This window comes from Trichoderma virens (genome assembly GCF_000170995.1).
Source record: "Trichoderma virens Gv29-8 chromosome Unknown TRIVIscaffold_1, whole genome shotgun sequence".
Lineage (NCBI taxonomy): Eukaryota > Fungi > Ascomycota > Sordariomycetes > Hypocreales > Hypocreaceae > Trichoderma > Trichoderma virens.
Window position 1 is genome coordinate 149,365 of NW_014013748.1, and position 22,960 is coordinate 172,324.

The window sequence follows — 22,960 nt, forward strand, 5'->3', positions numbered from 1 at the left end:
ATCAAAATCTGAGAACCTAACCAAATGATCATACTTAAATAACCACCTCTTGCGAGGACGACACTCCAAACGCGAAGCTGAAGATAGCCGGTAATTGACGAGCGACAAGACTGGGAAGAGTCAGAGAGCAATTGGAGGCGTCTGATGATGTGTCAACCCTCTGCATGTTCTGCTATGGGGGCGGATAGGTTCTCCATTGTAGGTGCGGATACACGAGTCCGTCGCCCTATCTGTCTTCGAGGGAGTATCAAAGCATCCAAGGTAGACCACTGCAGCAAAGGTCATACCATCGGAATTAAAACACCGAGCATCTTAATGTTTGAAGCGATAGAGGCACTTCTATTTGCTTCAAACTGGGTCTGGCTCAGCATTGTTCAGCCGGCCGAGAATGTGTGCCAGGTATTGCTTGTGGGAGCTCGTGAGACATGGCCTACCCGTTAGGTTGTGTGATATAACATACTATGACTTGTTAAACAGTAAGAGTTTGACTGGGATATCCACAGCCGTGATCTTGACTTGATAGCACCATTAGACTTCTGGTTCCTCCTTTGCAGATATCATAAGGTTCTCTGCTATTTGACGAGTAAAGTCACCACGTTCATAGTCGGCGGTAGAGTAGATATGACACTTCCTTCTAATTGATAGAAGACATTATGTCGATAATGCTACCATCGGTCAGTACTGGGATTCTGCTGAGGAACGGAAGACTGGAACATGAAGCTTTCAAGAGGGTAAAATATAAAATGTCATCATTTCTGGAGAACTTGGTGATGCGTTTAGACTGAATTGAACTGAGAACACCTCTAGAATGTATTAAGTCGTCTAAATGGGGAATATTGTTGTTATTTCTTGAAAATGTAGTCCGATATCGAGGTGGCGATGAATCCAAACCCCTGGAGAGCACAACTAACCGGCTAGAAGATGGAACCGCTGAACTGAATCTGCCTCAGTAGATTATAGCCAGGTGGTAGGCCGGCAAGACGACATTGGACTGGGCAATGGAACAAAAAGGCGATGTGACCACCTCCCGTGTGTGTGGTCGACAGGAGAAAATGTGACACGGATGTTCTTCGCCAACGGGAAAAGGGAAACGAACGTGGTTCAACTACTTACAGACTACAGTGCCATGGTTATGATGTGAAGAGTAAAGAACAACGCCATATTCCTAAGGATGGTTAGCTACCTTTCTAACATGCTGGGTTTATGGACCGCTCTAGTATTAACAGAGGTTATTCCATCTCTGTCGCTCAACATCATTTACCGATAGTTTAGGCCCCAAGTTAAAGGTACAAATAGACACCAGAAAACACTGACTCTACCAGATAGTAAAGCTATATAGAAAGTACCATGAATGTACAACCTTTTGCCACAATACGTCGTGGTCCAATACACTAAGGGTTGCTGGAGTGTTTGACACACTGCATCCAGTCAGCTCGTATTTCCAGAACGCGGTTGTCCCATCGATCCTTGTTCCAGAGGATCAAGGCTACAGATGCTGCCAAACCCACTAAAGGCTGACCTCCCGCCTACGGGTATCTCATCCAGCTCGCCTCGCTCGCTTCGCCAAATCGTTCTGACTGCTCACATGTCCGGAGCTGACTAGGCTAAACACAATTCCCCCACCACCGTTTGCACCGGGACGGCACCCCATGCATGAAATCTCCGCATGGTTAGTCAGATTCGATTTAACAGTGTGGCTCCTGTTGCTGCTGATCACTGGTAAGGATGGATGCATCGAGAGAGAAGAGTTACAAACTTATAAGAGAAGTCGGCGCATTTTACATCCAAGCTCTCATGCAGAGAATGAGGTTCTTTATTGAACCTCTACAGCTTATCCTACTATCCGGGACGATTAAAGGATGGCGAAGAGGAGAAGATATTCGCTTCAGTTGATGAGGCATAGCCACATATATATCCAGAATAATGCTGGATATGTCGTGTCCACAAGCTAGAATAACAATATGAGGATCTCCATGCCAGTCCGCCCGGCATTTTCTAGTTCCACGATGATAGTTATCAAGTGCCATTGGACTCTCATCAACTTCAATACAATAACTATCTGTCCGCTTTTATATTGTCTAACGGCTATACGTTTTGCCATAAGCAGTTGACATATCTTACCCAGGGCTTCATTTTTCCCGGCATGAAGATACCCACTCTAGCCGGCGAATTAATACTACAAGACAAAGAATTCTCATGCGGTAGCTACATGTAATTAGCCTGACAAACCAGGTGTTTTCATGATTTAGTTAGAATAGCATCAGGCAAGTCCAAAAGTGTCACCAAACATCGCATAAGCGCGTCGCATCCCGCCATCAAGACGAAGCTGAGTGGTAAGGGAAAGGGCCAAGGGGGAGAGAGGAGAGAATAACAAAAGAAGAGGAGAAAACGAAAGAAGGGAGGAGGAATGGTAATAATGACAAATGGGCGCGGCCTCGGCCACTTCATCAATCGAGCCGAGACAGGTTTAAAAGAAGATGAAGAGGAAACATATTAGTAAAGCCAATTGTTATCCAGTCATTCATCATAAACAATTAAATACGGTGTGCTGCATTATGTACATGTGTTTTGTAACTATCCTTTACAGATCGCAGGCATCAATCGTGAACTCCAGATCAAACAAAGTTGACTCTTCCAAAGAACTTGGTGATGTGGAAGCTTGCTTGGTCTGGCGGCGACCATCCACCAAGAATCTGGTTTGGGTAAATCTCAGGGCTGACGACGGTTCTGAAGAAGTTCATCCTCCAAGAGGTGCCTCTGGCCTTGCCGACGTCAACATTGAAGATGCCCAGAGGAACGGTGACGCTGCTCTTCCATGTCTTTGCTGGCTTGTTAAGAACCGTCTTGGCGCTGAAGCCATCGGTGGCGGGATCCGAAACGAAGAAGTGGTCGAACGGCGCGCCGACCGCACGATTCTTGGAAGGGTTATAGACAAAAGCCTGGTAGGTGACGTTGTTGGGATTGACCTCAAGCTCGACGTATGTCTGGGGATCTTCGGTGCCCTTGTAGATGAAGGCCTCCATGACTTCGTACTCCCAGATGTCGTCATTGGTGCCTTGCGAGGCGTTGAAGAAGTAGTTGACTTCATCATAGGCAATGAATGTGAGCTCGAGGCTCTTGTCTGTGTAGCAAAGGTCGACTTGGGTGCGTGGGAAGGGCGTCAGGTCAGGCACCGACTTGCTGTAGCTAATTGAGCCGACACGAGGGCATGAGGGCACATTGACACTGGGGAGTCTGGTGGCTGAAGCGGTCGCAAGAAGGCCAGCCGCAGCGGCGAGAGACAGGATGGAATGCATCTTGAAAGAGTTCCCTGCCCGTTCTTGAGTCGATACTGGTGTTGTTGCTCTTAGAGTCCCTCTTGTCCTGTCCTCTGGCGTGGAGCTCTCCCTTTTCTTGAGACTAGGGAGCTCCGTACTTATATCTCGATCTCGTTTCTCGTCACACAAAGCTTGTGGGAGAACAAAGCTTGCACGTGCAGGCTTCAGCTTTGCGACTCACATGTAATGGCGGAGTGGATGTGACGTTACAAGATAGCCTTTAACCCAGCTAGGCATCTCAAAAGGACCAACCGCGATCGTTCTCGGCCGTTGCTCGCCGCCATCCTCGAGCTAAATTCAGCCACCTGCATTTCCAACAGCTATATCGCGTGCGATAGGAATTGATCCTTACCTTGCGGCACGTCGGAATGGTTACCTTTTGTCGAATCACCCCTTGAGCATGCGCAGTGCATCCAATCGGATGCGGACATTCCTATGCGGGACAAGGGACTGAGGAGCCCACCCATACCTTGTGTGAATCCCTCACTATTTTATGTGCGAATCAAGGACTATTTTGTACTCACCATTCCGCGCATTATGCCTTTGGATACTCCGTACATGCAGCCAGCGTGGCAATGCCAAGGACAGGGTACGACCTGTGCCAGTACAGTATTGTACTATTACCCCAGCAATTGGAGAATCAATGCGGAGTGCGACGGGTGAAGTAGCGTGATTGCTACCCCGTATCGGCAGGGTTTCCCCGATAATTGACTGGAGAGACGTGATGTGAGGTAACATTGACGATAGAATAGCGACCCGAGCCCAATTACTTTTGGTGCCAACACACCAATCGCCGTTACATCGTATTCACGAGAAACATGCGCGACAAGGGAGTCGTTTGTGAACGGCTGCTTTTTATTTTAATCTCCACTGTGTGGGCGCCGTTTCCAGGCGTGTTCAGCTACAGTAACTCGAATCACATGAAGGGCGTCTGGATCAATGTTCTCGGTCAATCAATATTCTGAGAGGTGAATTGATTCAGCTTTCTACAGCATTTCTAACACAAGAAGAATAATATCCTCAACATTCTAGAATTAATTGGCCCCGCCTATAGACGGCCCCTCCGTCCATCTTCTGCGATTTTCAAGACAGGCTTCAGATTGGTGGCTCGCTCCCAAAGGCTGGGCAAGCCCAGCTCCTTGCTCCTCTTCTCCTCTCGCAAAAACCACTCTTCAGCAGACTTGATACGGTTGGGGTGAATTTCGTCCAACAGGGCAAAGTCGCGCTTGATGACACCGCGGTTTCCCGTGTGGGTGTGCTTCCACATGTTCCAGAACCCAGTAAAGTTATCTCGGATGTTCATTGTGCTTGGATCTGAGAGATCAGCGTTATAGCCAGCGGCGTGTTGGCCGGAACCAAAGGGTCCTGATGTCCAGTACGTATCCAAATCGATGTCAACATATTTTGCAGGATGGCCGGTGACCTTTGTGAAAGCCTTGGCCATTTCGTGGTAATCCACAAGATCAATGGCGACTTCGAGATCCAGACCGTTGGAGCGATACTGGTGGTCAAATAGCCATCGAACATAGTACTCGCAGTCGTCGAGATCAACGTGAGCCACGGCACCTTGTCCAAGAGGCACTTTCCAGGTGACAACTCCGTCTTCAATCACGGGAGACATTGGTGTGCGCTGGCCGAGCGCCATTTGCATGTACGGACCGGTTGTGAAGATGGCAGCGCCCATCCGCTTTGCATTCTCGGGTACCTTGTTTTGCTGGAGAATCCATTCGCCGATGCGGCCCTTTCCATCGTAATGGCCACATCTAAACTTGGGGTCGTATCCGCTCTTCTTATACACGTAATCTAGGTTGCCATAAACAAAGAACTTGATGCCCTCTTCCAGCGCAAGTTCGTATGATCGAATAGCCCAGAAGATCTCAGTCTTCTCGCCGCTGTTGAACCCATCAATGTTCACAAAGGCATATTGGGCACCGCGAAATCCCTTGCGAAGATCAGCCTCGCTTGCAAAGCTACCCTCAAGAGCTTCAACGTTTCCCAGGGCGAGAAGCTGCTTCGATCTGGCCGACGTCGCGTCTCGAGTCAGGAATCGCACTGAGTAGGCGCCGTCCTTGACGAGGCCGCGGATAACAGGAATGCCCTGGGCTCCCGTTCCGCCAACGACAAAAACGAGGGGGGCCATCTTGAATGAGCGGCAAATCGTGCTGAGGGTGTGTGGAGGAGGTACAATGCGTGCTAGTTTTCGTAACTGATTTGTCTTTCCAACTACTTCATCCGTTCAGACGGAGAGCTGGATATTTATACCAGCCATCGTCTCCTCATTACATCTTTCGTGGCCATCATTCCTCAACGAGGCCGAGGCGCCAGCTGATATCATATTACTGATCAGAGAGTCACGCCGTCAGAACGCGCCCTTTAGGTACCCTCGATTTTTGGTATAAAACGATGGCTGCCGTGGCTTTGAGTCCATCTCCAGCCGGTGGGATGGCTGTTAAACCGAAATTCCGCAGCTCTTCACAAGGAACGGGGCTCTGGCGAAACAGTGCTACTAGGCCAAATTAGGTTCTCAATGCTTCGTTTCGTTGTGCGAGAGAGACATCTCAGGCGGGGATCAGTAATCAGTAATTCAGATTTATTTGATTACTGATCATGCAGGGTCACCAATTGCCGTTTTCTTGTGCAGATAGTCAATCGGCTAGGTCTGTCTCCCATTTGTAATAAGAGAAACTTTATCGAGCAGTCAGATCCGGGAATTATGATGTAATTACTCCGAATATCCGTTCCTGCTGTTAATCTAGATTCGCGTGTAAATGAATGCCATGAGCTCAAAGCATCTCTTCGCAGAGGTGCAGACATGTAAATCGGAATAAGATTTGGGCCCCGCCAACTGTTAAAGGGTGAGATCCCCATGTGAAGATTAATTTGAGAGATTTCTCAGTAACAGTTGATGCCTTTTCGACTAGAATTCAGGCACAGGAGGCAGCCAAGACTTTTGCCCCCTGCCATATACTCGCTAAGCCGAGGCCCAAGCGGTGGCGTCAGCATGGACTCGGAGGCATGTCGTCACGCCGCAATGGTCAGAAAGTCAAGAGTGTGGTCTAAATGCTACGTTGATAGATGCCAGAACTCAATGTTGTCCATCGATATTGGATGGCCCCCCATTTCAGTCACGGAACTCACTAAATTACAGACGACACTCCAACACAGGGTAAGAGGATATGCTCTCGAAAGGATGTAGATATAGCTGATAAATGGAGGTAGATCTAATAGATAACTATAGTAGAGTTCGATATGGGGACAGTAAGCTTCTTTTTCACCTAGTAAGCATTATTATCTTACTCAGAACTTTGCGTTACCGTCTATTTTGTCGACTGCATTGCCTCTGCCAAGGACAATTATAATGTAGCCATCGTGCGGCCTCCTCCATAAGGCAATCATATCCATAACACCTTTTTGCTGAGATCCACGACAGAATTTCATTGGCGCAACATGTTTTGCCATGGAGTGGTGAGAGAAAGGTAATAATAATTCATAAACTTGTATTCTATCTTATAATTCCTCCATCACCTCGTCTTCCTGGTCTGATTGCCGGCTGGAGCTTCCGTTTTCTTCCTCCCACTCTTTCAGCCACGCCTTGACAAACTCAATCTCCGTTTCGTGTGCTTGCGCAACTTGGGGCGGCGGCAGACCTGGGATATGCTTATCCTCAGGCAGGCCAAACTCGTCCCAGTGGTGCACACCCCAGTCGATAAGCATAAACGGCTCGCTGGTAGTCGACTTTCGGTCGGGAAGGCCAGTGGCATGTGGCGTCGCAGATCGCCATGGGTCCTGCAATCCGTCTAAAATCGCCAGGCGAGGGTAGCTGAAGTTGAAGCCTCCTAACTTGTTGATGGACTCAACGTCTGGAGAAGTGGTGATGTTGAAGAGTCTCTCGCAATGCGACGAGGCCGATTCAAGGGTAATGGCTCGAGAAATCATGGGAAGCTGGCCTTTCGGCGTACCTGAACCAGTCACAAAATACCCCCATCTGGAAATTTTTCAAGTCAGCAACACCGAATGGCGACTCCATAGATGGGACATGGTGATACTCACTGCGTGCAAACCTGGTAGCTCCAGCTGCGCAACCATCCAGCTGCAAGGCTAGAATCATTAGAGGCATACCGGGAAGAGAAACATTCCACGACGGATTTGCCCTTGCAGGCCGACTTGAGATCGCGTTTGACGAAGTCTCTGACATAACCAATGTAGTTGAGCATGCGAACAGAAAAGTCTTCAGCTTGGGATTCAAAGCCAGCTTGAGTGACGAGGTTTTGCACAGTTGGGATGAGGTGGGTCGTGCTGGCAAACAGCTGAACATTGGAGGTGATGACTGCGCAATAAATTCCGAGAGAAGAGACATCCTCTTCCGGGTCCCAGTTGGTAGACTGCAATCCGTAGAGCCCGCGGATGATGGTGGTAGCAAACTCGTCGTCGTCGAGATCCCCTAGACCAAACATTTCCTTGAATCTGCGCACCTTGGCCCTGTCGTCACCAAAGAGGACGGAATCGACAACATGAGTAATCTTCTGCGTCGTGGGTCCGCAGTCGCCTGGAGCATACTGTCGCGCGGCTTCAAAATACTGCCAAAGGTCTTCAACGGCAGCCGTCACACCAGACGATGAAATGCCGCCCCAGTAGACATCTGGATACAGTTTGCGAGTAAAGGCAGCAAAGGCGCCAGCATAAGAGCCGCCGTAGATGATCCATGGAGTTCCAGGTGCTGTCAGGTCCAGGTGCTCCAGACCAGGGAACTCAATGTGCTTCGCAAAGTAGGCAGTATCCGCGAGGGCCTGTTCCGTTGTGAGAAAGCGCAAGTTCTCGGTCGTCAGGTCGGGGACGGGGAAGCTGTTGCCGTAGTATCGATGCTCCATGATGAGCCCAACTCCCCCGGTTGCCTTTGTCAGGATAGGCACAATCCCATGCTGAAGATAAGGTAGTCGCTCAACGCTGTCAAACTCGCCGGAGTGGAGGACAATGACGGGGCCTCCAGGCTTATAGTTGGACGTGTCGAGCCAATATTGTAGCGGAAATGAATCACTCGAATGCGGCTCGTATCTCGACTCGTTGTGGAAATGATCGATCGGAACCGAGAAGTTGTAGGCCTTGATGTTTGGGTATTTGTCCTCGTACCGCTTGGCCGAGACGCGCTGCTCAGGATCGGGTTTGGCATGAAGATTGACAGCGTGCATCGCAAGATTGATGGGCACCAGAGCCGCAGCCTGGCCCGCTGCTATGAGTCCGGCGGCGCCATATTTGACGAAGCAGTTGAGCGAGACCATTGTCGGCCAGTATCGCCAAGCTGGAAGCTCCCAATACGACGACTGTAAGATGCTGGAGAGGAAGCTTGACGGTTAGTTGGAGGCGCCAAATCGCATTGTCAATGGGGGGCACGTGAGAGAGGTACCTTGCCTTGGAGAAGGGTTATGGCACGGGAAGCTCGCAGCTCCGGGCTGGACTGTTTATATCCGACATCTTGGCCTTGAGCTGCGATAGCGTAATGGCGGGGAAGCTCGTCGGTCTTGTGGAGTATTAGATTATGTTATGTGGGATTGCTACAAAAGAACCCGGATAGTCTAGATCCTCAGTGTATAATGTGGCACCCGCCCTACCCGGCACTTGGTGGAAGTGAACAGCAGATGTAGGTAAACAAAGCAAAGCAAAGCAAACAGGGAGCACAGCACTGGATGTAGAAACACCAGAGAGAGGCTACCATTGTAGCTTGATGTTGGTAGTACCTATATCTTTGGGTCATTGGCTGGCAATTGGGATCTATGTTTTGTCACTCTTTGTATGCAATACTTATAGATGACGACTTTGGTGGATGATAATAATGTGTTGATCCAGTGGGAGTATCTGGCAATGGACAGCACACCACCGATCAGCGACAACATTGCTGCGTCCCTGCAAGCAGTGGTGAGACATTTCACTGAGTATCAGAGTAAAGTGAGTCATTTGTTTACATAACCAAGCAACTGCCGTGAATCGCGCCCTTTGACGGATAAAAAGATGAAGCCTGTTCTGAGCAGTCACCAAAACTAATCATGCCATGTGAATTGATTGCAGTCACTACTTAATTAGAATTATCAAGCCTACTAGCATCAGTTGGCAGAGTGGCTGAGTGGTCTAAAGCGTTAGACTTGAATCAACACGATTCTCGCTATCTAATACCTTCGGGTGCGCAGGTTCGAACCCTGCCTCTGTCGATGCTTTTTTGCTATTTTTTCAGGCTTATTTTTGTTTATTTACAATTCATTCGTCAGGTCGCCTTTTTCTTTCTTTTTCTTTTTGTTTGCTTTATGTGTATGAACAACGCTATCATTGCATTCATCACTCGCGTCTTCGTGGCCAATTCAATCAATAGTTTGCATCCGCTGCTTGCAAACGCTGTCACTTCAGCAGCTGCTCTCAAGTGCACGATGATCGAACCAGCGAGTGCATTTTGTGGGAGCAGCCCATACAAGCACCTCCAGACCAATGGATAACATCCTCGCCGCGATAATGCACCATGCATTTGATATGATACTTGTCACTACAGCAATATCAGCTGGATTTCCCTGTAGTATCTTCCCTCAGGCATCTATTCCCGCTGGTTTTCGCAATGCGCGCTGTTAAGAAACCAGCCAAAAGTCAGGCATCAACGCCTGCTTCCCAACATGGCGCGAAACCCAGGGTTTCCCACAAGAGAGCCACAGATGGTGAGAGATTTCCCGCCTTTTCCCACCCGAAAACACCAAATTTCCTCATTTCTTGCATTCTTTTCTGACTTGCGCTCTGTAGAGAACCTCGAAGTTGAGACGGAAGTGGTGCCCAAGCACAAGCCGCTGGAGAATCGAACAAGAGCACCAGCTACACCTGCGGCAACGCCGATCCCAGAAAAGGGCAAACGAAAGACAAGAACAGCTTCTCGCGAAAATGAAACTACAAGCCTCAATCTTCAGCCTTCCAAAAAGGCCAAGACTGCGACTGTTACACCCTCACCACTTCATTTGTCTGAGGCAGCCTCCACAAATGCAGAAGAACAGGCATCTCAGCCTGCGAAGCCACCCGCCAAAGCTCCCACAGCAGCTCCAATCCTTACAACCATCGTTTTTGGCAGTGGTGAGTGTGGCGAACTAGGCCTGGGCCCAACGAAGAAAATGACACTTGTTGGGCGGGTCAATCCCTTTCTCGATCCCCATGGAGAGGACAAGGTCCAAGTCGTCCAGATTGCCTGCGGCGGCATGCATGTTGTTATTTTGACGGCAGATAACAAGATCATAACATGGGGAGTTAACGATGACAATGCACTTGGAAGAGACACCAAGTGGGATAGTGGACGGGATACGGGGTCCGGTGACGGCGACGACGACGACGACGAAGATGACCTGAATCCTCACGAGTCGACCCCCGCACAAGTTCCAGTCAATCATTTCCCGTCCAATACCAAATTTGCGCAAGTTGCTGCAGGCGATAGTTGCAGCTTTGTGCTTACCGACACTGGCTTGGTGTACGGATGGGGTACTTTTCGTGTAGGTTCTCTTCGCAAATACGTGGTTTTTGTTGTTAATATGTAGGTACTGACTTATTCATGGACCAGAACTCTCAAGGTGACATGCGATTTTGCTTCGACCGCAACGGTGCACTCGTCAAGACCCAAGACAAGCCAATGCTTATCCCCGATTTGAAAGGCATCACACAGATTGTATGCGGAGCGAATCACGTCCTCGCCCTTGATAGGTCCGGCACGATATGGGGTTGGGGTTCGGGAGAGCAAAACCAGCTCGGGCGCCGTCCTTTTGGCAGATACCAGAATACCCTCACACCTCGTCGGGTCGAAGTATGTCGTGGGAAGGCGCGCTATATAGCCTCCGGTGACTACCATTCCTTTGCAATCGATGCCAAAGACAATGTGTGGGGCTGGGGTCTCAACTCCTTTGGCGAGGCTGGAGATGTCAAGACAGCAGGCGGTAATTTCACCGTATTGCCATATCCCATCAGGATCCCCGAGCTATGTGGGAGGGGGATCACGACCATGGCGGGAGGCGCTCATCATTCTGCTGCCGTCACGGCTGATGGCGAGTGCCTTGTCTGGGGTCGCCTTGACGGAGGACAACTTGGCATCCGATTTTCACCACAGCAACTTCGAGACGAATCGCATATTCGTCAAGACGAGCATGGTCGACCACGCATCTGTCTTCGACCTACCGCAGTTCCTAATCTTGGCCGGATCAAGCACGTCGCTTGCGGAACAGACCACACGATTTTCATCGATGAGAAAGGACACGGATATGCCACAGGCTTTGGCTCGTCCGGGCAGCTTGGGCTCGGCTCCGAGGATGATCAAGCTGTTCCTCAGAGACTGCGCGGAAAGATCATGGATGAGCGCAACTTGGTATGGGCAGGTGCTGGAGGGCAGTTTTCTATTGTCGCGCACTCATCCGCCCACGATTAAACCAGTCTCTGGTTGCCGTGTTATGGATCTTGCTTCCGGCCCTTCGTTTTCCTCAATTATACTCCTCCGTTTGTATGTGTTTTATGGCAGTCTGACCCACATCGCATGTTTGTCTCTCATAAATTACCAACGTCAGACTGTTTTGGCTAACTGGAAATGGGCTTTTTCTAGATCATTTTCACAGATGGAGCTATGCTGTCGGTTACGGTCGATCAAATCCACTGCAGAATGAAGATGGCTCGCATGGTTACTGGGGATTGCTATCACGTTTATAAAATCGAACGATACCATTGGTGGCCCGCAACACCGCAGGCCAAGCATTTGGCGTGCAGATTAATACGGGCTTCTAAACGAACAAGCTGCGTGTTTATTTTCTGTCTGTGCGTGCTTGGCTCCGTCTTGTCTTAGCCGACTCCTGGCCGTTGATCAATCGCGGCATTCTGGGCTGCTTTTGGAACACTAATATCGGCTCTAAGCGGATTCAACGTCGCACTATCGAATTCTTTGCACGAACTGACAGGGTCTCGCCACGTGATAGCGCTGAGCAGGGGAAATTAGCCCAAGACGTCAGAGATGACATTTCCCATTGTCATTTAAACAAAGGAGCTCCCTGTTGGCAGAGCAGGCTGAGGCTTTGCTGGGTTGAGATCTAACCCGGGCCTTACTTGAAAGGCGACAGGCTCGGCTTCGACGATACGCTCGCCGGGGGCTGACGCGAGAGGATAGAAAGGAAAAACAAAAAAGTATTGAGACGAGTTTGGGGCGCGTTGATAGCGAACCACTTTGGCGGAGGGGTTCAATGGGGATCCAGTCTCAGTACAGCCCCGAGGGACGAGGAGGAGATAACGAGGGACAGCGTAGTCGTTCGACCACCGTCACGAGAAGCGAAGTCGAGTCCGAATATTACAGCAGAGGCAGAGGCAGAGGCAACTCCAACTATACAGCTCCGGACCGCGGATCAGTGTACCAAGCCTCCGGGACTTTCTACCGCGAAGGCACGCCTCCACCACCACAAACTAGAGATACCAACCTCGACGCATCGAGCACCACCAATATATTGCAGAAGGCGGGAGAGTTTTACGATTATCGGTACGATCATGTCGCTCCGCCAGCTCCGATACCAAGCGCTACAATCTGTGGGGTAACAGCCAGGCTGTTTTGGCTTGTGCTGGGAATTGGCGGGCTGCTTGTGGCGGTTGGAGTAGGAGTGGGCGTTGGTGTTGGACTCGGAGCGCGGAATCACAAATCAAGCGCTCAACCAAGGTACGTCCAAGGACAATCCTCTTCTCGAGTTTCCATTGATGGCTATTTGTTCTAACAATGATCTCCATGACAGCCCTGCGACGTCTACCGGACTACCGCACACTTCGACCTTGATTCCGGGTTCGACTACAACTTCAACGACGGCTTCTGCAACTCCGCCCCCCTCGTCGCATTTACTTTCTTGCCCAAGCGGCAATGGCACCAAATACGACGTTCCCAACTCGGAGAAGACCTTTTTGCTTCTCTGTGGGATAGACTACAGTGGAGTTGATGAAGCGACCGACATAGCAAGCGTATATACCGTTGACATGGAAGACTGCATGACGAATTGTGCAAACTATCCTGGTTGCACAGGATGTGGCTGGGGTGTCATCCCGGGCGACGAAGGGTCATTGCATCGTTGCTGGCTTAAGGGATCTCTGAAGGAGACACATCAGGAAAAAACGGGTTGGTATTTTGCGATTTTGGAAGGGACATGATGAATGAATTTCTTTTTATTTGCGAGATTAGCCTGCGATACAATAGAAGCATAATGTTTAATGCTGTTGTGGGGTGACGTTGGTAGTGTAGTGCTGCCGTGGATGAGGTCTTTTCTAGATATCCCATTTTATTAGACTTGCACTTGCAATGCACAAAGACGAGATCATCGATGTCTGATGAATGGTTTTAAGAACAGCTATACTTCGTGAAGCTTTTTAGATGCGTGCCTCGTCCTATCCGACCACAACCTCCTCCTCTTCATCGTTCCAGACGTTGAGTTTGAGCAACCTAGTGTTGATGAGGCATCGCCTTGTACTTGCCCATGAATGCCTTGTCAAGTGGCATAACGACGGAGAAGATTGTGCAACCTTCTACGCGGCCATCCTGAGCTGGGACTAAGTAGACCTGGATCTGGTGGTTGCGGGGGCTAAAAGAGTTTAGAACGGGCAAAACTACCAAAAAGTTTATAGTTCAGAAGATAATGGGGAATTACTGGCAAAGCGCTAGAATATACATACATGTCCCTGGGTGAACAAATAGGTAGATTAAGGGAGTGACTATTCAGCATCCCAAGTTCGCTATTCAGCATCCAATTCTTAAATTTAAAGCAGCCTGGGTAGTAATGATGGTAAATTTTAGAGGAATATATGGATAGTAGCAGATGGTAGCCATAGTACCAGATGGTAGCCATAGTAGCAGATGGTACCTATAGTAGTAGATATTAGCTAGGGTAGTAGATACTTTAGGAACTGTGGAATATCTATTTAAGTAACGGTGATAAGAGATCTTTATTATACGTTGTTACTCCATTCGGAACTCCTCTTAGCCGCTGAGGTTTTGGGTAGCCAGCTTGGGGTGCTGAATAGCCCTTCCCTAGATTAACATTACCCCAGGTGGTAATGCAAATTCACTGCATGTATACAATTTATTCTGGGAACAAGGTCACAGCACAGAGAGGTCTTATTTAAGACATATATGATTTCCTCACTCTTCAATGGAAGAGAATTTGATCATCTTATATACAGGCATGCTGGTAACCATATGTACATGTAGGCCTAGTCATGCCGGCTAACACAGAAGTCTCATCAAAGTATATACATGTAAGAGAAAGAAAGATTACCTATTCACAACCGAATAGGTAATACTTTTGTAGAATTTTTGCACCTCAATTTCCAGATTACTCGCACTGCGACCACCATTCAGAGGTGGCGACACACTTGTAGGGCGCAACGCACTGGGTAGGTCCGGTGTATCCGTTACCGCCGCACTATTGTCATGTTAGCTGAATTACTCATATCTATCGTAGCTGGCAGGTAGTAACTTACCTGTCCCCATTGAGGAACGGTGCCTGAGGATGGGGGAGGAGTCTGGGAGCTTCCTGGCGGCTTGGAGGTTGTGGTTGAGGTGGGAACTGCCGGCTGCGAAACACTGACGGGGCCAGAGGAGCAAGGAGAGCCGGTCAACAGGATGTTCTTGGCTTCCTGGGCATAGTTGCAGCCGTTGTTGACATTCAAGTCTGAGAAACCAGCGCTCCACATTATTTCTGATGCAGTAATAACGCAGAATAAAGATCTCTTTTATCACTTAGTTCCTAGAGTATCTACTCTTCTCGCTACTTTCTGCTACTACACTGGCCGCTTTGAATTTAAGAACGGGATGCTAAATAGCGAACCTGGGGTGCTGTATCCGTTACCGCCTCACTATTGTCATGTTAGCTGAATTACTCAGATCTATCGCGGTGTTTATTATTTCTCCCTTTCAAAGTCTATTACGTTGAATTTGACTCTCTCCATGTGGTTATCATCAGCCCTACCACATCTGGCATTTCCTCCTTCGAGTTCTCACGCTTTGCCCACCGAGACTACCCTTCGAGCAGACGAGTGTATGTATATATATTTTACTATTCCGACTGCTATAAAGACTTGTTTTTGCGTATTAAAAAGTAGATTAATCCAGCACTCACCCTAATATTATTTCAATAGGCCATGCTACTATGTCGTCGCAAGATCCTTGTCAAAACCACTGCTTAAAAAAAACATACTTATTCTGCTCAAATATATCTTCTCTTCAAGAGGCCCAAAATGCCCTTTAGTACGTGCTCATCGACTCAGGGGACGCTTCATTCAGCGCAGCTCCTATTTCTGGACTTCACCCCAGTCAACGTTTCAAGGCAACTGTTACAACCCGCTTCATCTATCGCATAGAGATCACGACTATATGTACCTAATAAGGGTAAGCTGTACAATGTGGAATTTCACATGAATATTCTATCGGCAATAGGAAGGCAGCAATCTGCATCCGCCAAAGGCGATGTTTATCCAGCAGCCTTTTTCTCCTGCGGGCGGTAACCCAATCTTTGTGCTCCCTACACCCATGTCGCTCCTCAGACCGTTACAATAACTACTGTTAACAGCCTATATGTTGTTAATGTCCCTTTGTCCATCTATGATTATCCGTATTCCATTCATTTTCTTACTTTTTCCATTCGTTCAATTCTCACACAGTTTTGTGCAACTTTACACTAATGTCCCCCGATGCTTTCACAAACCGTACCTGATCATAGGATACCCAGTGACAGACAGCCTGTTTTCGACCTAGCAGCAGGTCATAACATCCACGCAGAGCACAATGATATGTCGAAGCTCGCTATGCTGAATTCTCCTGTAATTACAATGTTAATACTGGATTCGGGTTAGTAGCTTCTTTCTCTTACCAGGTAGCACGTTTACTGATGACTGTTCACTCCTGTTCACTTTCTATACCTCCAATTTGAGACTCCAAGGCCCTTTCATTACATTTTTGGCATTCCCGTCACCGAGTTAACTGACGACATCGCGCTCCCACGGACCCTTTCCACCAGAAAAATACCTGTATGTGAGTGCCCTTCAAAACATCGACTGACTGAAGTCAGCCATTAAGAGACTCAATACGCCATTCCAAAAGTATGTCGACGACGCAGTCAGGCGTCAAACGGAATCTTTAAAGGCAATACTTAACGCAAACAGTAAAAGGTTGCAATATATTTAAGCAAAGCTGCTAAATGGCTTTAAGATAGCGATAATTTAAACCTTAATTAAGCAGGATAAACTTAATTCAGCTAATCAGGCCTAATCAATGTCGCTGACTTTAAATAATATAAAAGAACTTAATTAAATAAATTAACTGTAAGTTATTTAATAATTATATTTTATTAATACAGCTTTAATTAATCTAACTGGCCTTAAAGGAACTAGATAATTATAATTAGCAGTGCAGTAGTTTTATTTATTATTATAAATGCCTTTAGTAAATATTAAATTTATTAATATTATTAATTTATATTAAATAATTTATATACCTATTAATAATTAAGTATTTAATATTAAAGAAAATACCTACTATTTAATATTACCTTTTAGCCTTAACATTTTAACTTTTAAATCTTAAGACTACAGCGCTTAATAAAGTAAGATTCTATAGTTTATTTAATAATAATTTAAATAAAAAAGAAAACCAGCTGATTATATATATAAGTAATAATATATATACCTCGTCTTAATATATATCTTAATATCCTTATATTTAAAACCTGCAATATCTTAAGCATTTCTCTATCTACCTTATTATTATTTCTTAAGCAATTTGTTTTATTCTTTTAGATCTTTAATCTCCGTCTTTATAAAGGTTATAACGTCTATAGTAACCTTTATAAATATTTAATCTATTAATATATCTTAGCCATATTCTCTTTTAAATCGGTAAGTTCTTTTTTTACGTTAATTTTAGTTAACGCTCTATTAAAAACTTTAAGTAAAGTCATTTACATTAACACCTTATTAAATTTAAAATTATTATCCTATATAAATAATTACTTTACTTACGTTTTAATAGTAGGATTAAGTACTAGACGTTTTTTATTACTCTTCTGCAGTTACTATATAATTAAGTAAATTAATATAACGCTATTAGTTACTATTAATTATAAAAAAAAAGATATAGTACTTTTTAATACTATTAGTTTTATTATAGCTTAAATTACAGTTATATTAAGCTATTTATTATTATTAAATTTTAACTTTTAGTAAATTAAAGGAGTATTTTTTAATTTCAGCTATATTTCTTTATACTCCCTGCTGTTTTTTATATTTATATTAAATATTTAGGGTTAAATAATATTAAAATATACCGCTATATAGTCATCAGTATGATCCGCTGTATTTATAACTAGTCCGTTTACGTAAACTCTTTGGATATAATACTATAGGAGATCTTTATATATCGCCCTAAGGATTAAAAAATTAATTATATATTTACTTCATCTTATCTAATTGCCCTACAGTAGAGTTAATATTTTAATATACTTTAATATAAGGAAAAAATAAAGGCTAACTGCTTAATTATAATAAAATACTTTATTTATTTTTATATAGTTGCATTTATCTATAATATTTATACCCAGTATATTTATATATATATAATACTATTTATAAAGTCTTTATTATTTTCCTTTAAATTTAGGCTTACAATAGTTAATTTATAAAATATAAATGCTATATTAATTATATTAATATAAAGTAAGCTTTCTTTATATATTTTAAAGTTAAAGCTTTTTATATTAATTTCTTATATAATAAATACTATATTTACTATAGTAAAGTTAAATAAGCTTTTTTTATCTATCTCTAACTTTAGGCTCGCAATACTGGGCTTACGAAAAGCAAGTACTACGTTTATTATATTAATTTTAAGATATAGCATAGGATTTAATGTAGTAGAAAAGAGAAAAAAAAAGGTTAAAAGTTAAAGATTTTATTCCTTATACATACAGCACGCAAAGGTTTCCATACAAAAAGTACGTTAAGTCACAGCTTATAATAAACACCAGCTGGCCTAGAATTTAAACTGTTAAGCAGCTGGCAGAATTAAGTAAAAATAGGAATTATTAAAAAGGTATTTCTATTCATAATATTTTTCTATAGAAAATAGTTTATAAAGCACTTAGAAGAAAAGTTAAAGCCTTTAGAAATTACTATATTAAATCTCCAGATTATTAATGCTCATAAAGTTAACGAAGATTTTATTTAATTTACAAAAATACCTATTATTACCTTTAATTTATAAAAGCTTTAATACTATAATATACAGATATTCTATTTTAAGATTTTAGCTTAATTTTATAACTACTATTAGTGGTTTTAATAGTTTATTTATTAGGGCCTTTAAATATATAATTATTATAAAACTTAAATAGCGTTTAGCTCCTTTAAACTGCATATAAGTCTAACTGTAAAGTATTCGGTTCTAAGACCGATAAATGTAGCGTTTCTTTAGCTTCTCTGTAAAATATTTTAAGGTTCCTTTAATTAACGCAGCTGTAAGTGGTAAAACTGGGTGCACTAGACGACAGGCAGCATTATATCCAGAAGAAAGGGGGGGGGGGGGCTATCATTATATATCAGAGCATCGCAGTGTTCTTTTATCTATCTATATTAATTTAATACAAACTAAAGGTTTTAAAAACATATATCTTTTTGCTTAATTACTTAAAATTAATAAAGAACAGTAGTGCAGTTACCAGTATATTACATTAACTGTAAATAATTAATATCATTTCTAAGCATACACTTAGCTATTTACCTTCTTTATACATCTATATCTACGCAATTTATATTACTACCGTTTATATTTTAATTATTAAAAATAAAATGTAGAAATATAAGATATATAAAATAAAGGGAATAGGAGTTAAAGGAGAAAAAAAATTAAAACAAAAAGGTCAGTTTAAGGACTTAACCCAGGTCCAACAACAAACCCATCTCCTAAGAGAATAGGCACTTCCAAAATTACCACTCGACCATTTCTGGCCTTACGGCAAGAGAGTAATAACTATTTATCCCTATAACTTAATGGTATAAGCATTAGTCAAGCCATACCACAGTACCTCTGCATATACGTTAATACCCAAGGACCTGGAATTTCCAAAATGTAAACGCTGCTGAGGCAATCATCATTTCGCATAACGAGACGGCACATTACAAAACCCGAATCTAGGCGCAATTTATTACACATAATCGTCAACCACTAAGGCCCCTTAACTTACCCAGTATTGCCCGCTCCCAATTATAACATCTCTTACCTTTCCCTACCCATTTCAAATATCCAATATACAGGCAATATAAAGATTACGAAGCCATTCTTTTAGGCATCTGCTCTTATGTCTCTTTCAGTTACTTGGGCCAAGTCTTCATTCCCACATTTAGCCTTTCTATCTTTACACAAAGCCCTTACTAATGTATTTCCTTTATTATCACAGGTATTATAAGCTTCGCCGTTAAAATAAGCCTCTGCGTAAAATATTTAGCAACCCAATATCCCAATAGTCTTCCTACTACCCATTACTTTTAAAATACCATTGTTTTATATAAATTATTATTTCCTTAATATTCCTACACCCCGATTTCCAAAGCAAGTCTTTAGCTAAACGCCTGTCTATTCCTAAAGGAAACCAGCTGTAATAGCTGCAATAGCTATAATTCTTCCAACAGTATTACTACAACATATAACCTTCTCTTATCTAATATAACCTTCAATTATATAGCTTTTAAATAACAGTTTTTAAATTCTATACTAATATTATAAATCTTAACGCCACTTTTTATTTTTACATTTTACCCCCAGAATATTATAATTAAAATCTACAGCAGGAATTTAATTTAGTAAAGGTTAAATCTAAGCTACCCCGTCTTTAGTTCTACTTAATAATAATCTAAATCTACCAGCAGTTTAGTAAATTACTATATTCTCCCATATACTGGTATCTTTATTATATTAATACCTCTATTATAAAGGATAGCGTTATAATATATTATTTTTACCAGTTAGGTGAATTTTATGCCTTTTATAGCGCAAATATACCTACGGGGACGATCCTCGTCGTACATAAGTACCTTTATTTTGCCCCAAGGCTTGAGATGATCCCGAAACACTGATTCTGAATAACGTCTCCTAGGCATCATATATAGAAGATGGCTTCTGCTGTGGCACCTCATGAGATGGGATTTGAGAGGAACAGAGGTGTATCTCTAGATAGATCAAGTCTCTTTAGATCTCTAAATGTCAAATATCTGAGATCATATATCTCCAACTAGATCAAACATCTCTTGACAGAGGTTTCTTGAACATTTACAGATCTTATCTTTAGTTTCACTATGTGAATTATCTCAGATAACATTTGCAGATATGGGAGACCCTTAGCCAATTCTATAGCACTTCCCCCACGTATGCTGCCACCGATAGCTTTGTTGAACAACGCTATTATTTTGAAGAGCGTATGTCACACGCCGTCTTAATCAAGGTAAGGCACATGGCAGCAACACGCAAGCCCATCGAAGGTTTATTATATCCAGCTACAAGACAAAGCGTTGTCTGTCTACTAGGAGAGCTTCTGCAGCCAACGCATTGAGATACTACTTGTAGATTACTAGTAACCGGCCGGGAAGCAAGAATTTGCCCTTTTGGTTTACAGAGTTAGATACTAAATAGTAAAGTAAGAGAAATGTCACTCCCTAAAGCTTTTTAAACAGACAACCTATCTTAAGCTAACGGCCACTTCCTACTAATTCCGCCTTACTTTTAGTTATAAAATACTAAAGTAGTAGTTTTAGGGAGTTTATTAAAAACTCTTTATTAAACATTAAGATCTAATTATATAAACTCTAATATTAGACCTCTATAAGAATAAAATATAACTACCTGCCCTATTCTTAATCTATTATTAGGGCTATCTTAACACTATAGCCTAAGATCCCTTAAATAATATCCCTTATATAAATACCATTAATACTTATAGGAGTTTATAACCCGCAAACTTAACGATTATGGCTCTTTTTACTATTAGTAGTAGTTTTTAAAGGGGGTAGTAATTAAAATAGCGGGCTGGAATTTAGCAAGTTTTTAGTTATATATTTAATTACATCCCAGTATTCTATAATATAAATACTTTAAAATCTCTAAAAGTTAATAAATACTATAGTAATATTATTTACTATAACTCCTATTTTAATACTAATATTAATATTATTTTATATAAAAATGTTTTAAACACTAAAAGAAATATTATAAAACTAAAAAATAATAAAAATAAGGCTATTAATTTTACTAAGTCTATAAAAGGTATTATAATTTATATAATTAAAATCTATAAAAAAATAAATATTATATACTTTAGTAATATTATGCTTAATAAATATTATTTTAATAAATTTAGTAAAAATCTTCTATTGCATTTTAAAAGTAATAGCTATAAAAGAATAATATAAAATAATAAAAAGTATTGGTTTTTTCCTAGCAAAAGTAGTAAATATATTTATAAAAAAAAGCAAAAAGGCTATTAAAATATACTTTACAGATATATTAAAAATTATATAAATTAAAAAAATTAGTTTATATTTTAAAGATAGTAACTATAAGTTTAATAATTAATATTTTTTTTAATACTAAAGATTATAATAGTTTATATAGAAAATATAATTATCTTTTTTTTTTACTACCCTTTATATTTAAATATTTTCTTAAATAATTAATTCTAATCTACTGCTAAAATAATAAAAAAAGATTTTTATCTACTATAATTCCTTAGCAGTATATACTATTATAAGCTTTAGCTTTTACGTAGCTTTTAATATTAAATGTTTAATTTATAATCTTTAGGACTTTATATTTATTAATAGATTAAAAATTAAAGATATACTGTGCACTTACTAACGTAAAAACTAAAAAATAATACTATAATTAATATTTTATAAATCTCTTTAAAAGTTCTATTTAATAAAAATATACTGTTAGGGCCTTTAAATTCTAAACTATTATATTAAATAAAATATAATATATTATAAAGTACCTACCTATTACTAGTTATATAAATACTTTAATTATTTAAATAAAATTTTAATATAGCTTTAAATATTTATAGTTTATTAATAAAGTCTTATTTTAATTACTCTTAAATTATATATTAAAAAGAATATATATATTATATATATTAAAGTTATTATCTATTTTATAATACTTACAGTTACTCTTTATAATAAAAAATAAATAATACCTCAGCTATATATCTAAACCAATAGCCTAAAACCTAAGCTAAGCTGCTGTTAGTTTAAAGCTTAGTATATATAACTAATATAAGTGCAAAAAGTTAAATATATAATGGGCAAACAGATTTACATATTAGTATAAATAACTATAACTACTGTCTAAATAAAAAATCAGCTATACATTTAGTAATTTTTATTAAAAAATAAAATTATTTAAGGTAGGGATTATAAAGTTATTTTAAGTAAATTAATAATATTAGCGTATAGGCAGGCTAAAGATTATACTGGATTTAAAATTAATAAAGCCTTATATTTCTATTAGTGATAAAAACTAATGTTTTTAATCTAAGAAGTCTATTATATAACCTATTTTATCTTTTTATTTTATTAATGAAAAG

At 42.0% G+C, this 22,960-nt stretch overlaps 6 protein-coding genes across 6 annotated transcripts; 2 read left to right on the top strand and 4 right to left on the bottom strand.

The window, feature by feature from the left end:
- Nucleotides 1-2,495: 2,495 nt before the first annotated feature.
- Nucleotides 2,496-3,363, bottom strand: TRIVIDRAFT_214993 (uncharacterized protein; the record flags this gene model as incomplete). The annotated part of the gene is made up of 1 exon (XM_014105519.1): nt 2,496-3,363. One exon carries the CDS (start codon nt 3,294-3,296, stop codon nt 2,616-2,618), a length of 681 nt encoding a protein of 226 aa, XP_013960994.1.
- A 1,002-nt stretch (nt 3,364-4,365) lies between these two features.
- Nucleotides 4,366-5,457, bottom strand: TRIVIDRAFT_34059 (uncharacterized protein; the record flags this gene model as incomplete). The annotated part of the gene is made up of 1 exon (XM_014105520.1): nt 4,366-5,457. The coding sequence occupies one exon, from the start codon at nt 5,455-5,457 to the stop codon at nt 4,366-4,368; it is 1,092 nt and encodes a 363-aa protein (XP_013960995.1).
- Nucleotides 5,458-6,824: 1,367 nt separating this feature from the next.
- Nucleotides 6,825-8,503, bottom strand: TRIVIDRAFT_33540 (uncharacterized protein; the record flags this gene model as incomplete). Its single annotated transcript, XM_014105521.1, has 2 exons — nt 6,825-7,302; nt 7,368-8,503. The coding sequence occupies 2 exons, from the start codon at nt 8,501-8,503 to the stop codon at nt 6,825-6,827; spliced, it is 1,614 nt and encodes a 537-aa protein (XP_013960996.1).
- A 1,884-nt stretch (nt 8,504-10,387) lies between these two features.
- On the top strand, nt 10,388-11,718 carry TRIVIDRAFT_3187 (uncharacterized protein; the record flags this gene model as incomplete). Its single annotated transcript, XM_014105453.1, has 2 exons — nt 10,388-10,826; nt 10,901-11,718. Coding segments are annotated over 2 exons (1,257 nt in total), but the record flags the coding sequence as incomplete, so codon positions are not given.
- An 826-nt stretch (nt 11,719-12,544) lies between these two features.
- TRIVIDRAFT_79427 (uncharacterized protein) lies at nt 12,545-13,639 on the top strand (the record flags this gene model as incomplete). The annotated part of the gene is made up of 2 exons (XM_014105522.1): nt 12,545-13,008; nt 13,082-13,639. 2 exons carry the CDS (start codon nt 12,545-12,547, stop codon nt 13,485-13,487), a joined length of 870 nt encoding a protein of 289 aa, XP_013960997.1.
- A 1,026-nt stretch (nt 13,640-14,665) lies between these two features.
- TRIVIDRAFT_217392 (carbohydrate-binding module family 1 protein) lies at nt 14,666-15,026 on the bottom strand (the record flags this gene model as incomplete). The annotated part of the gene is made up of 2 exons (XM_014105523.1): nt 14,666-14,755; nt 14,814-15,026. The coding sequence occupies 2 exons, from the start codon at nt 15,024-15,026 to the stop codon at nt 14,666-14,668; spliced, it is 303 nt and encodes a 100-aa protein (XP_013960998.1).
- Nucleotides 15,027-22,960: the final 7,934 nt, after the last annotated feature.